The following is a 12,003-nucleotide window of genomic DNA, read 5'->3' as shown; positions in this document are numbered from 1 at the left end:
GGAAGGAAGGAAGGAAGGAAGGAAAGGAAGGAAAGGAAGGAAAGGAAGGAAGGGAAGGAAGGGAAGGAAGGGAAGGAAGGAAGGAAGGAAGGAAGGAAGGAAGGAAGGAAGGAAGGAAGGAAGGGAGAGAGAAAGAGTCTTAACTCACAGCATGGTTCTAAGAAAGTTTGCCAGGATGGGGCATCTTAAAGCCAAGGTACCCATCAGAGGAGTCCCAGATCTCCCAAGAGTGTGCCCACCCTAGTGTCCCTGCTGTGCTCCAGCTGGAAGTGGCCTGGGGGAAATGTGGCCTCTGGATTTCAGACTCAGCACTGGGGCCATAGGTCAATTATGCTCCTGCAGGAGTTCTGAGCAGCACATGGTTACAACCGGCATCCCGCTGACCATGAATGGACATCAGCTGTTGGATCAGATGGCTGCCAGCTAGAGGTTGCCCGACTCTCTGGAGGTCATGCCAGGGATCCCCTGCCTCTAGCCGAATGGTCCTTTCTCTAGCCTAAACAGGAGACGGAGAAGAGCTTGCTCACTGTTAAAGAGCCTGGCAAAGCATAGGTTGGGGTTGCTCTGTCCAGGACAGACATTGCCAGAGAGAGGAGTCACGTCTGGCCCAAAGTCTTGTTTTCACTCAGCCCAACATTCATTGAACACCTACAATATTGAGAGCCACTGGCATATCACTGCTTCCTTCTCGTCCTGTTCCCACACCAGGCACTCGTCTTGTGTGAGGGATGGATGAAGCCTTGGACAGCATAGTCTATAAGCCAAGGGACTAAAAGGCCACTCTCTCTTTTGGTTTCCGTGTGTCTGAATTATAAAGAAGACTTGTGTGGGAGTCAGAAGCCCTGTGTTCTAATCCTGCTCTTGTCTTCTCCTTGCTGTTGACTTCAGGGTAGTTATATAATCATCCTGAGCCTCAGCTTCTGGGTGGTAATAAGATCATGTGGCCTTGGCATCCTCTGATAAACAGAAAAGGCATTGAGCATTTTAATCCCAGAGGTCCTTTGATCCTGCTACCCTGGGCAAGCCAGGCTTGGGGTGGGCAGAGGGCGGGCACAAGGCTGCTTCCTAGAACGAACTGTCTCCTCACCCTTCTCTTATCTGTGCAGCTGCCACCCAGTAACCGGAGCTTGTGCCTGCCAGCCAGGCTGGTCTGGCCGCCACTGCAATGAATCCTGCCCTGCTGGCTACTATGGCGATGGCTGCCAGCAGACTTGCACCTGTCAGAATGGCGCCGACTGCCACAGCATCACTGGGGGCTGCACTTGTGCCCCGGGCTTCATGGTAAGATGGGAGGGGCCTCCCGTGGCCTTCCTGACCCCCACTGGGCCAGCTCCCCTCACCTGCTGGTACAATCAGGAATGTGGCTTTGCACCCAGCTGCCTCCTTGTGTCCGCCTCAGAGATAGACTCCATGAGGGGAGAGCCCCTGAGGCTGTTCTCAAAGGGCCAAGGTTTGTAATACTAAAAATAATAGGAGGAGGGGGTCTTTCCATCACCCCCAACTCTGAAGGTTGCCTTCCTTTGTGCCCAGCTCCTCCCTGTCCATATCCTTATGCACACAATATTTTTACATCAGAAAAACCACAATGCACAGAGACAGTTTTGCATTCTGCTTTCTTTCACCCACATTGCTATGTTGCTGCTTGGGTTTCTTAATTATGGTTTTAAATGGCTGCATAACACTGCAGGAGTAGATATACCCCCAGTTTCCTCAGCCATTTTCTTACTGCTGAATATTAAGTTGTTTCCAGTGTTCACAGCGAATGTTGCAGTGAGCATCTTCATACAAACAGCATTTCCCCCGCCCACCCCCAATGAATTATTTCCTTAGGGTGAATTCCCAGGGTCATTGGGCATAATATATTTACAGCTCTTGATGGATGTTGCCATATGACTTCTCTCAAAGGTTCTATAAATCTACACCGCCACAAATTGTGTATGAATGTACCTATTTCAGAATAACTTTGCTAAAATTTTATTAATTTTTGCTAATTATATAGGTAGAAAATGGTTCCTCAATGTTCTAATTTGCATTTCTCTGATTATGAGGGAGAGTGAACATCTTCCCTATGTTTGTTTACAATTTGTATCTTCTCATGAATTATGCTGGTCTTTATGAGGTTTGTTTTGGGGAACTTGACATTGGAAGTGGAATCCTGTTCAAAGGCAGGGCATGTTCAGCAGGCTCAAGGAGTCAAACACTCAGGGGTTCTCTGTGGCCATATATTTAATTGTGCTGTAGGAAGCGGTACAATTGTGCAGTTGAAAGAGTGTGGCCTTTGGAACCAGACCTGGGTTGCACCCTGGCTCTCCTACTCACCAATTATGGGACCTTGGATGAGTGACTCAACCTCTCTTCTGTTCTGTTTCCTCACCTGTGAAATAGAACACCTGCCTTGCAAGGTTGCTATCAGGTGTCAAGATGGGATATAGAGAGTGTGCATTCTAGCAGGCCTCTCAGACAGTAGTAAATGTTCTAAGCACATATGGTCCTTGTTCACTTGCAGGTTCTGATTCAGTAGGTCCGGGTTGGGGCCTGAGGTTCTGCATTTCTAACAAGCTCCCAGGTGATACCAATAATGCTGGTCAGTGGTCCTCACTTTGAGTAGGATGCTGATGTGTAGCCATGGGTCTCAACTTGGGCTGCACACTGAAATCTCTAGGAAAGCTTTATAAACATCAATGCCTGGGACCCACTCCCAGAGATTCTGATGTATTTGGTCTAGGCGTGGTCTGGCTGAGGCCAATGTGCTGCCAAGATGGAGATCCACTGATCCACAAAGAATTCTTGTAGATCAAATGAGGGTTTGCTTGGTGACAATGGCTTTTAAAGCCAGGTTGCCTTGGTCTGCAGAGCAAGGCCCAGAACAAAACACTGTTCAAATTGAAATGTGGCTAGTTCTGAATTGAGATGTGAAGTGGAAAATACACATTGGATTTCCAAGGCTTAGTATGAAAAGGTGAATATAAAATATCTCGATAATTTTGTTATATTGATTACATGTTATATATATATATATACATTTATATATATATAAATATATATTTAAAGTGTGTGTGTATATATATATTTTCTTCTTTTTTTTTTTTTTTTAAAGAAAGAGTCTCACTTTGTCGCACAGAGTGGAGTGCAGTGGCACAATCTTGGCTCACTGCAAACTCTGCCTCCTGGGTTCAAGCAATTCTCGTGTCTCAGCCTCCTGAGCAACTGGGATTACAGGCATGTGCCACCACGCCTAGCTAATTTTTGTATTTTTAGTAGAGACGGGGTTTTGCCATGTTGGCCATGCTGATCTTGAACTCCTGGCCTCAAGTGATCTGCCTACCTTGGCCTCCCAAAGCGCTGAGATTACGGGCATGAGCCACTACTTCAGGCCTAAATGTATTTGTTTAAGTAAAAACACATTACTAAGATTAAAAAAAAAGAAAAAGAAAAGTGAAGATCTCCCTTCTTCTTCCCCAGTGCAGATAACACTGGGTGAAAATGAACTCTTCAGCATCTTTGAAAGAGAAGGAAGTCTGGTTTTCTCTTTAACTTACCTTTGTTACTGTAAATTTTTTGCTGTAATTTCCACAGTAAAATGGAGGTGCCCTGGGTTTTGAATTTGGGTAGGAGAGAATAATTGTTTGGGATTAAAAATCTCACATAGCCAAGTGGTCAGGTGACTGAAGGTGACTGCACCAGACTGCTCATGGGTGACCCGTGTCCCAGCTTGGCTTCTAGCATAGCTCTAGGACTTTGGGCATCTGTGGATGGGGAGTATACAGGGAGAGAGAAGAACCTATTAACTTCTAAGATGGTCTACTGTATGGACTCCATGGATCAAGTCAGGAAACACTGTTCTGGGGAAAAGTAGGAGCAAGAAAGTATGTGCATACATAGGAGTGGGAAGTTCACTGAGGGTTGTACGGTCTGGTCATACGCATTGTCTATGTGTCTGCTGGGGGTCTTGCCTCTCTGTTTCCCCTTCTTTATCCCCAGTTGCCTGCCTACTCACTGCTCCTCAGAACAAGGGAAAATCGGGGCCCCAGAAAGGCCTAGGAGACTGGCATCTGTTTGCTCATTGTCCCCAGTGCTCCAACAGTCTGGAGGCCAGGCCATTGCCTCTCTTCCTTGTACCTGAGATGCAAATGACTTCCTCTCCTTGAACTTTGGGGCACAGGTGCATGCCAGAGTCATCTCACTGTGGAGTCTCCCTGCCTGGGGCTTAGGGCTAAGACAGATTGTGAGTCAAGCTGCCCTGGTGAGACCCAGCGAATTCTCATCCATCTCCCCTGACCCAGCCTCATTATTCCTGGAAAGGCTCCTCTGGGGCTCTGTTGGATATTGGGCAGGGGCTGTAGGAGGTGATTACAGAACCGTTCATTGTTCTCAACCAGCATGACTCACTCCTGCCTGCATCAAGCCCTGAGGGGGAAGCCGTTCCTCTTGCCCTCACCCCAGCTTCTGAGTGAATGCAACTTCCCACAATTAGCCAGTTCTGGTCAAAGTAGGGGCAATCAGCAGAGCAGACTCAGCAGAGACTCGCCTCACGACGTCCCGCAGTCAGTAATAATTAGCAATGGCTTTGTTGGTTGCTTGGTTTGTGAATGTATGTTCACTGCCTTTATCCTTGAATGATTTTAGGATGAGTAATCAGTTAAGGACTAATTAAAGGAGCCCTTTTCTGGGTGTTTGGAAACCTTCATTCTAGGCTCAGTAATCTTGGACATGTCACTTCACCTTGCTGGGCCTCCATTTCCCTATCTGAACGATGGGAGGAGTAAACCAGTTTTGCCTGCTATTGGATGTGAGTAGCCCCCATGACAGTGGATGTGAAACCGCATCCTTAGCTGTCCCCTCTCACCCCAGCTCTCCCTGCCCAGGGTCTTTAGGGAGGATATTGGGACAGCTTTATGAAAGCAGACTCTGGGGGCTGAGAATGATCTCGGGCTCAACATAAACATGAGGAGTGCTGATGAAGTAGTGCAGAACCACACATGTGAGCTCAGTGACATGCCTGCCCTAGCCAGGTGGTCCCCACCCCTGAGAGCACAGGGACATGAGGCAGAAGCAGGCCCTGCTTGGGGCTGTGGACTGGCCTTCACACACTTCTACTTCCTTCCTAGGACACTGGATATTTCCTCTGCTAGGACTTAGGGGGCAGGTGGGAATGTGGAAGGACTAATCAGACCCCCATCCAGTCATCCAGGAACCTGTGTTCCAGTAGTACTCACATTCACACTAGCAGCGAACACTCACAGAATCCTAGCTGCATGCTTCATCTGACTTATGCCTCACAAGGACCCTGTGGAGATGCACTTTCACTTTCCTCCATTTGCAAACGACAAGCTGGAGTTCAAACAGGATTAGCGACTTACCTGGGATCACAAAGTCAGCAGTGGTGGGAGACACTGAACTCTCATGTTAGTTGATGAGCTTTCATTGAAGGGTCACCATGGAACCAGACAAATCTAAGTTCAAATCCTAGCTCTCCAATCCCCACACTGACTACTGGCAAGCCACTTATCCTGCCTAACATTGAACTTCCTCATCTGTTAAAACAAGACTTTCCTTGTGAGAATTAGGAACGTTATATGAAAAGTTCAAAGCCGGTGCCTGAAAGACGACAGACACTTGGTGAAGTGGTAGCAATTACTGGTAAGCTATGAGAGTAGTGGGGGAACGTTGCTTCCCCCATGCCCAGCATACTAGTAGGAGGGTGTTGGGATGAGCTGTACCCAGGGATACCCGATGGATCAGAGCCATGAACGTGCACAACTGCTGTTCTAGGCAGGTCCACCCAAGCACCTGTGGGTCACCCTGAATGGTCGGTCTCAGGAGGCACTGTGGGAGTGGACAAGCCTCTCAACATTTGGGGAAATGGAGATAGAGATGGGGGTGGGAAGAGAGCCTGGGCATTTTACATGTTCGCTTGGCAGCAGTGATAGAATCTCTTGGGGTATGCATTGGTAAATTGCACTGTGGCTGCCCAGTGGGGGCAAAGAGCCCTGGACCAGAAAACAAGAAATGAGTTTGTAGCTTTAGCTCTGCTAACTTTCTGGGCTTCTATTTCTCATCTATAAAATGGGAATGAAATTCCCTGCCCATTGGAAACAGTGGTGTGGGAGCTAGTCATTCCAGTGGGAGTGCTTACAAGCGGAAACAGCATCGTTTCAGCACGTTGGACAGCCTCATGAGCCAGGGTTTCAAGGCTACTCTGTGCCTTCTTAGAATCCAGGGTCCTTGCCCAGACAGAACACCAGGGTGAACAGGGATGGGAGAAGGCAGAGTGAGGGTTCACATGACACAGTGGTCAGACCAGCAGAGTCCTGGAATACCTGTCTCTGTGAGGATGACCCGATCAAGGAGGTGAGGACTTCTTCCCACCCCCCTGAGCTAGGGAATTAGCTGAATTGTGGATGAGGGGACTAAGTGGAGCTATCCATCCACTTGCAGGTTAGCATCACATCACCCCTCTCTGTGGCTCCCCACTGCCCACCAAATAAACCTCAAATCCCAGGTCTTTGTAACATGCCCTCAAAACTAGTCTACTCTAATCTTATCTCCCACTAAGTCCTGCCACAATCTATGCAGCACACAGAACTCATTTCCCCACACACACAGTACAGTAGTCCCCCTTACCCATGAGGGATACATTCTAAGACCTCCAGTGGATGCCTGAAATTGTGAGTAGTACTGAATTCTGTATATACTGTTTTTTTCCTATACATACATACCTACAATAAAGTTTAATTTATAAACTAGGCACAGTAAGAGATTAACAGTAATAACTAATAATACAACAATTATAATAATACATCATAAAAGTTATGTGAATGTGGCCTCTCTCTCTCTCCAAATATCTTCAAAAAAATTTTTTTAGAGATAGGGTCTCGTTCTATTGCCCAGGCTGTAGTGTAGTGGCACAATCGTAGCTCACTGTCACCTCAAACTCCTGGGTTCAAGTGATGCTCCTGCATCAGACTCCTGAGCAGCTGAGAATACAGGCATGTACCACCATACCCAGCTATTTAAAAAAAAATTTGTAGAGATGGAGTCTCACTATGTTGCCCAGGCTGGTGTGGAACTCCTGGCCTCAAGCAATCCTCTCATCTCAGGCTTAAAATATCTTATTGTATTGTACAAACCTACTCTTTTTTTCTTTTTGAGATGGACTCTTGCTCTGTCGCCCAGGCTGGAATACAGTGGTGTGATCTTGACTCACTGCAACCTCCACCTTCCGGGTTCAAGCAGTTCTCCTGCCTCAGCCTCTCGAGTAGCTGGGTTTACAGGCATGTGCCAACACACCCAGCTAATTTTTGTATTTTTAGTAGAGACAGGGTTTCACCATGTTGGCCAGGCTGGTCTTGAACTCCTGACCACATGTAATCCACCTGCCTCGGCCTCACAAAGTGCTGGGATTACAGGCGTGAGCCACCGTGCCCAACCACAAACCTACTTTACAACCACAGTTGACCTCAGGTAACTGACACTATGGAAAGTGAAACCAAGGATAAGGGGGCACTACTATATGTTCTCTGGGGCCTCTGCTTTTTCCCAAACCTCTACTTCTTCCTAGAATGCCCTTCCCATAGTCCCTACTGCATCTATGAAAATCCTCAGCCTTTCAGGAAATCAAAGGCTGCCTCTTCCATGAAGCCTTCCCTGAATACTCCTCTCTTCGGAATTAACCATTCCATCCCTTTGTTTCCACTGTGTGTGGCTCATACTCAGGTTCTATCTTCCTAAGGACAACATGTTTCCCTCTAACCCTGGACCCCCTAACAAGCCTACCATGCCTACCACACAAATATCTTGCTCAGCAAACTCCCTGAAATGAATGAAATCCCTGGTAGACCCAAAGCAAAAGTTTCTGGAACATTCCTGAGCTTTACAGTAAGGAAATTCATGGCATTTCCCCAGAGGCCTTGCCAGTAGGGCTGGGACTTGACTCTACCTGTTGGCTTCTCTGAAATTTATGTAAACAGATAGCTACAGTGGGACTGGAGCAGCTGACCCCTGACACCATCTCCAGATTCTTTGAGCAATGGCATGAGCTTCTGCCTTATGAAATTTTGTGTAGTGGTTTGCAGAGACTCTGGTGCCAAATTCTCTGCCTTCAAATACCAGCTTTGCTGCATATTAGCTCTGTGACCTTGGGCAAGATACTGTACCTCTCTGTGCCCCTAGTTTCTTTTATTTCCTTTGTGTGTGTGTGTGTGTGTCTAAGTCTCACTCTATTGCCCAGGCTGGAATGCAGTGGTGCAATCTTGGCTCACTGTGCAGCCTTGACCTCTCTGGGCTCAGGTGATCCTCCCACCTCAACCTCCTAAGTAGCTGGGTCTACAGGTGCACACCATCATGCCCAGCTGATTTTTTTTGTATTTTTTTTTTTGTAGAGATGGGGTTTTGCCATGTTGCCCAGGCTGGTCTTGAATTCCTGGCCCCTCATGATCTGCCCATCTTGGCCTCCCAAAGTGTTGGGTTTCCAGGTGTAAGCCACTATGCCCAGCCTGCCTCTAGTTTCTTATATGTAAAAAGGAATAATAACACAGCTTCGTAGGATTATTGGGCTGACTAAATTAATTAGCAAATATAAAGTGTTCAGAATGTCCAGCATATTAGTAATCTTTCAACAAGCATTAGCTATTATTGCTGCTGCTGCTGCTGCTGATGCCTCTACTGCTGCCGCAGTTATTTACACCAACGGGTCTCTCACTTGAAGAGGCTGACTGGTCCTGGCCTGAGTGCCCTGTTTGGGGGTAGAGGTGGAAATGGGGGTGAGAGGAAGGAAGCAGTTAGTTGAATCTTTCCCCTGGCTGGGAATGGCAGGGTTGCCAAGGGCTCCTAGGTTCCCAAGAGCAGCCACAGAACCAAGAATAGACTTCCTCATCACATGAGGGAAGAAGGCTGATTTCTCAGCCCCACCATGCTCCTCTGCTGACCAGCCTTCCTTTCCTTAATTAAGGCCTCACCTAGGCGGCAAGACTGATGGAGCCTCCTCCACTGCTGTTGGACTAATTACTGCCACCTTGGTACCTGCAGTGAACTGTCTGTGAGGTCACTGCCAGGGCTGCAAAGACTTGATTTCTCAGACCCCCTCCCAGCTGCCTGCTCCCGCATGGATCCAGTGTGGCTGGGAGATAAGGGGCCCTCTGGCCATTCCTCAGCCCAGATGCTCCCTTTCAGCTCCACTGTGATGGGGATGGGAATGCAGGAAGCAGAGGAGAGGGGCTCCAGTGTTCCCTCCCATAGGATTCGGGGCCCATATTTCTCCCCAGGATGACAGCATTTCTATTACCTTAAAGGGTTCATCTATTTATGCTGCAATTTTTTGAAGCCCTGTCTGCCATTATTGAACCCTGCACGCTGGCGAGGGGAGCGGGCACTCCATCACCCAAATGAACAAATTTGTTTCCGCATTTTTCTCCCCTTTCTCTTTGCCACTGGTAGGTCATACAGAAACCTCAGCTGCTCTGACCAGGGAAGGTGGGAGCGGGGAGCAAGAGTTATGAAAATTCAGATCAGTGGAGCAGTGACTGAATTTCCCTCCAAGCTTTCCGATGTCCTTTAAAGACGTTATGCTCCCCCGGCCTCCCCCCGCTGGGCAGGGTGCGTGTCTGCCTCTTGGGTAGCTCCTAAGCTGGAACTAGGGAGTGAGAGAAGTGTGACCGGTAGAGAATGCAGACTGAAAATGACAGCCAGGTGACATGGATATCATGTGTGTGCATTTTCTCTTCTAATTGTTTCATTCTTCATCAAGCTGAGATCTATAGACTGTTAGCCCTAAGAACAGAAAACCAGCTTCTCATCCCCTCACCCCCCACTATTGACTCATTTCCCAATTATTGTAGTAGAAGATTTTCCTGAATGCAGCACTGGGGATGAGGAATTCACCCTTTAGCTGCCATGCCTGTGCGAGCAGAGGAGTACAAATACCGCAAAATAGCAGAAATGATCCAAAAATACAACATACACACATACACACACACACACACACTCCAGGACCTAAATCCCAGCTCTGTTATCACCTCCTGTGTGGTCTTGTTGGCGTTACTTAAGCTTCTCAAGCCTCATTTTTCCAGCAATAAAACAGGATAATGAATGGCACTATGCTGTAGTGTTATTCTGAGGATTGAATTAGATAAAATAGGTAGAACAAAGTCCGGCACGTAGGAAATGTTCAGTAAATGTTTGTCAAGGTTTATTATGTGGCTGTGGAGAGAAGATATACTGCAAGCAAAAGGACATGGACTTTGGAATCAGACAGTCCTGGGTTGGAATCCCACATCTGTCAGTCAGTAGCTGTGTGACCTTAGGAAACACAGCCTCTTAGAGCCTGTTTCTCATTGGTGAGATGGATTAATAATGCCAGCCCTTCGACCCACTGAGCGAGATACAGGATGTAACACTGTAAAACAGGAATAGGTCTTCATAGTGGTGGAGCTGGGAGAATGCTCAGGGCTTCCATAGTGTACAGCAAAAAAAGCAACGTCAGAAAGGGAACGTGAACTTCCCTCAGGTCACACAGAATATCGTAACAGAGCTGGGATGGAATACAGGCGACATGACTCCCAGCCTACTGTTCTTTCCTCTTTTACCTCCGTCTCATGAGCTTCCTGTACCCAGAGCAGACACCTACTGATGTTTCCCAGGGCAGGGAGGGACGGTGGGGGTGGCAGGTCAGTGGGGGCACAAGGGGAGTCACCAGGGGGTTAAGTCATGTTGTCAATTAATTCACAGAGCAAAGTAGGGAAAATTGGTTTTATGTCACCAAGATGAGTCCAGACTTCCCTACCATACAGCTTATTAGGGAAAACTGCTGACTCTTCTACTCTAAAAAATAAACATTTGCCATCTCAGACCACCCTCTTGCTGTCATGTTCCTGATGTTCTTATTATCAGTGCCCTCATTACTGGGGTCTGGGCTGGGGCTTTGTCTCAGGCCTAGTGGCTGCAGCAATCTCTGTAGCAAAAGAAGCTGTTGGAGCAGATTTGAGGCATCTATGCTTTAAGTGTACCCAGTTTTCTTTTTGTCTAAGTCTCTAGCATAGATGGGGCTTCTGCTGGCTCCCAGTCCTAGCCAGAGCCCAGGGCCTGGGTCTGACCTCACCAATTCTAGAGGGCAGGGATAGGGCCACAAATCAGGGAAGCCTCCCTGAAAGGTCTGGAGAAAGTAGACAACCAATTGGGGGTGATGATGGCTCATATTTTGCAGTGGACCCTAGGCCAGGCACTGCGTTCTGTATACATTGTGTTTAATCCTCACAACAACCCCGTAGGGTGGGGCTGTAGGATCCCCACTTTGCACTCCGGGATTCTACCCATCCTTCCCAACAGCTTGTTTCACTGGTGCTTTACACCAGCCCCAGGAGACAGGCGTCTGCATTTGCACCCTCATTGTGCAGAAGAGCCCACAAAATCTAGTTCTAGTCCCCCCACAAAATCTGCAGGCCTGGAACAAAGAAAGCTGCTGGCCCTGCGCTCAAGCTTCAGTGCCCCAGCTCCCCAGCCCCCTAGTCCAGCCCCTCCCAGTCACCTCTCCCTTAGTCATTAGCGCCGATAATTCCATCTGCAAGAGTAATTATCAACCCCAGGAGGGGAAGGGATTCCTGCCAGAAGATGTGATTATGTCTGGAAAATGAAGGATATTGCAGAAAAAGGTCATGAATAAATTATGTCAAGGTGGGGCTAATAAGAAAACTAACAATGGGGGTAAATGCAAAAAAGAAAAGAAAAATCAACAACAAAAAAACTATTTAAAAGTTATCTCCCAGAAACACTAAAAAATAAATGTTCTCGCTTCTCCTAAAAGTTCTGAGGAGGGAGATACAATACCCAGAGACAGGCCCATGGCTTCACAATTCCCTGAGACAGGCCCAGGGAAGCCAGGCAGGGGCTCCCTGGCCATGAGGCATAGGTGTGGAGGAGGGTATAGGGAGTGGAAGGAAAAGAGTGGGAGCAGAGCAGGCGGGCCCTGCATGCCAGGGTGGGCTCTTGTGCTTAAGTCAGCAGGCAAGA

At 47.8% G+C, this 12,003-nt stretch overlaps 1 protein-coding gene across 46 annotated transcripts in view; it reads left to right on the top strand.

Moving 5' to 3' along the window:
• MEGF11 (multiple EGF like domains 11) overlaps window positions 1-12,003 on the top strand; it is a 391,182-nt gene that overhangs the window by 328,091 nt on the left and 51,088 nt on the right. For all 46 annotated transcript variants that reach the window (XR_012415082.1, XR_012415083.1, XR_012415084.1 and 43 more), the window contains one exon: window positions 1,107-1,281. Coding sequence is in view for 37 of the 46 variants with exons in the window: in XM_073996090.1 (XP_073852191.1) it covers window positions 1,107-1,281 (175 nt within the window). In the remaining 9 variants the exon portion in view is untranslated. The remainder of the gene's footprint in view (window positions 1-1,106; window positions 1,282-12,003) is intronic.

Source organism: Macaca fascicularis, chromosome 7 (genome assembly GCF_037993035.2).
Source record: "Macaca fascicularis isolate 582-1 chromosome 7, T2T-MFA8v1.1".
Classification (NCBI taxonomy): Eukaryota; Metazoa; Chordata; class Mammalia; order Primates; family Cercopithecidae; genus Macaca; species Macaca fascicularis.
The sequence above is the reverse complement of the archived record's forward strand: the minus strand, read 5'-3'. Positions and strand labels throughout refer to the sequence as shown.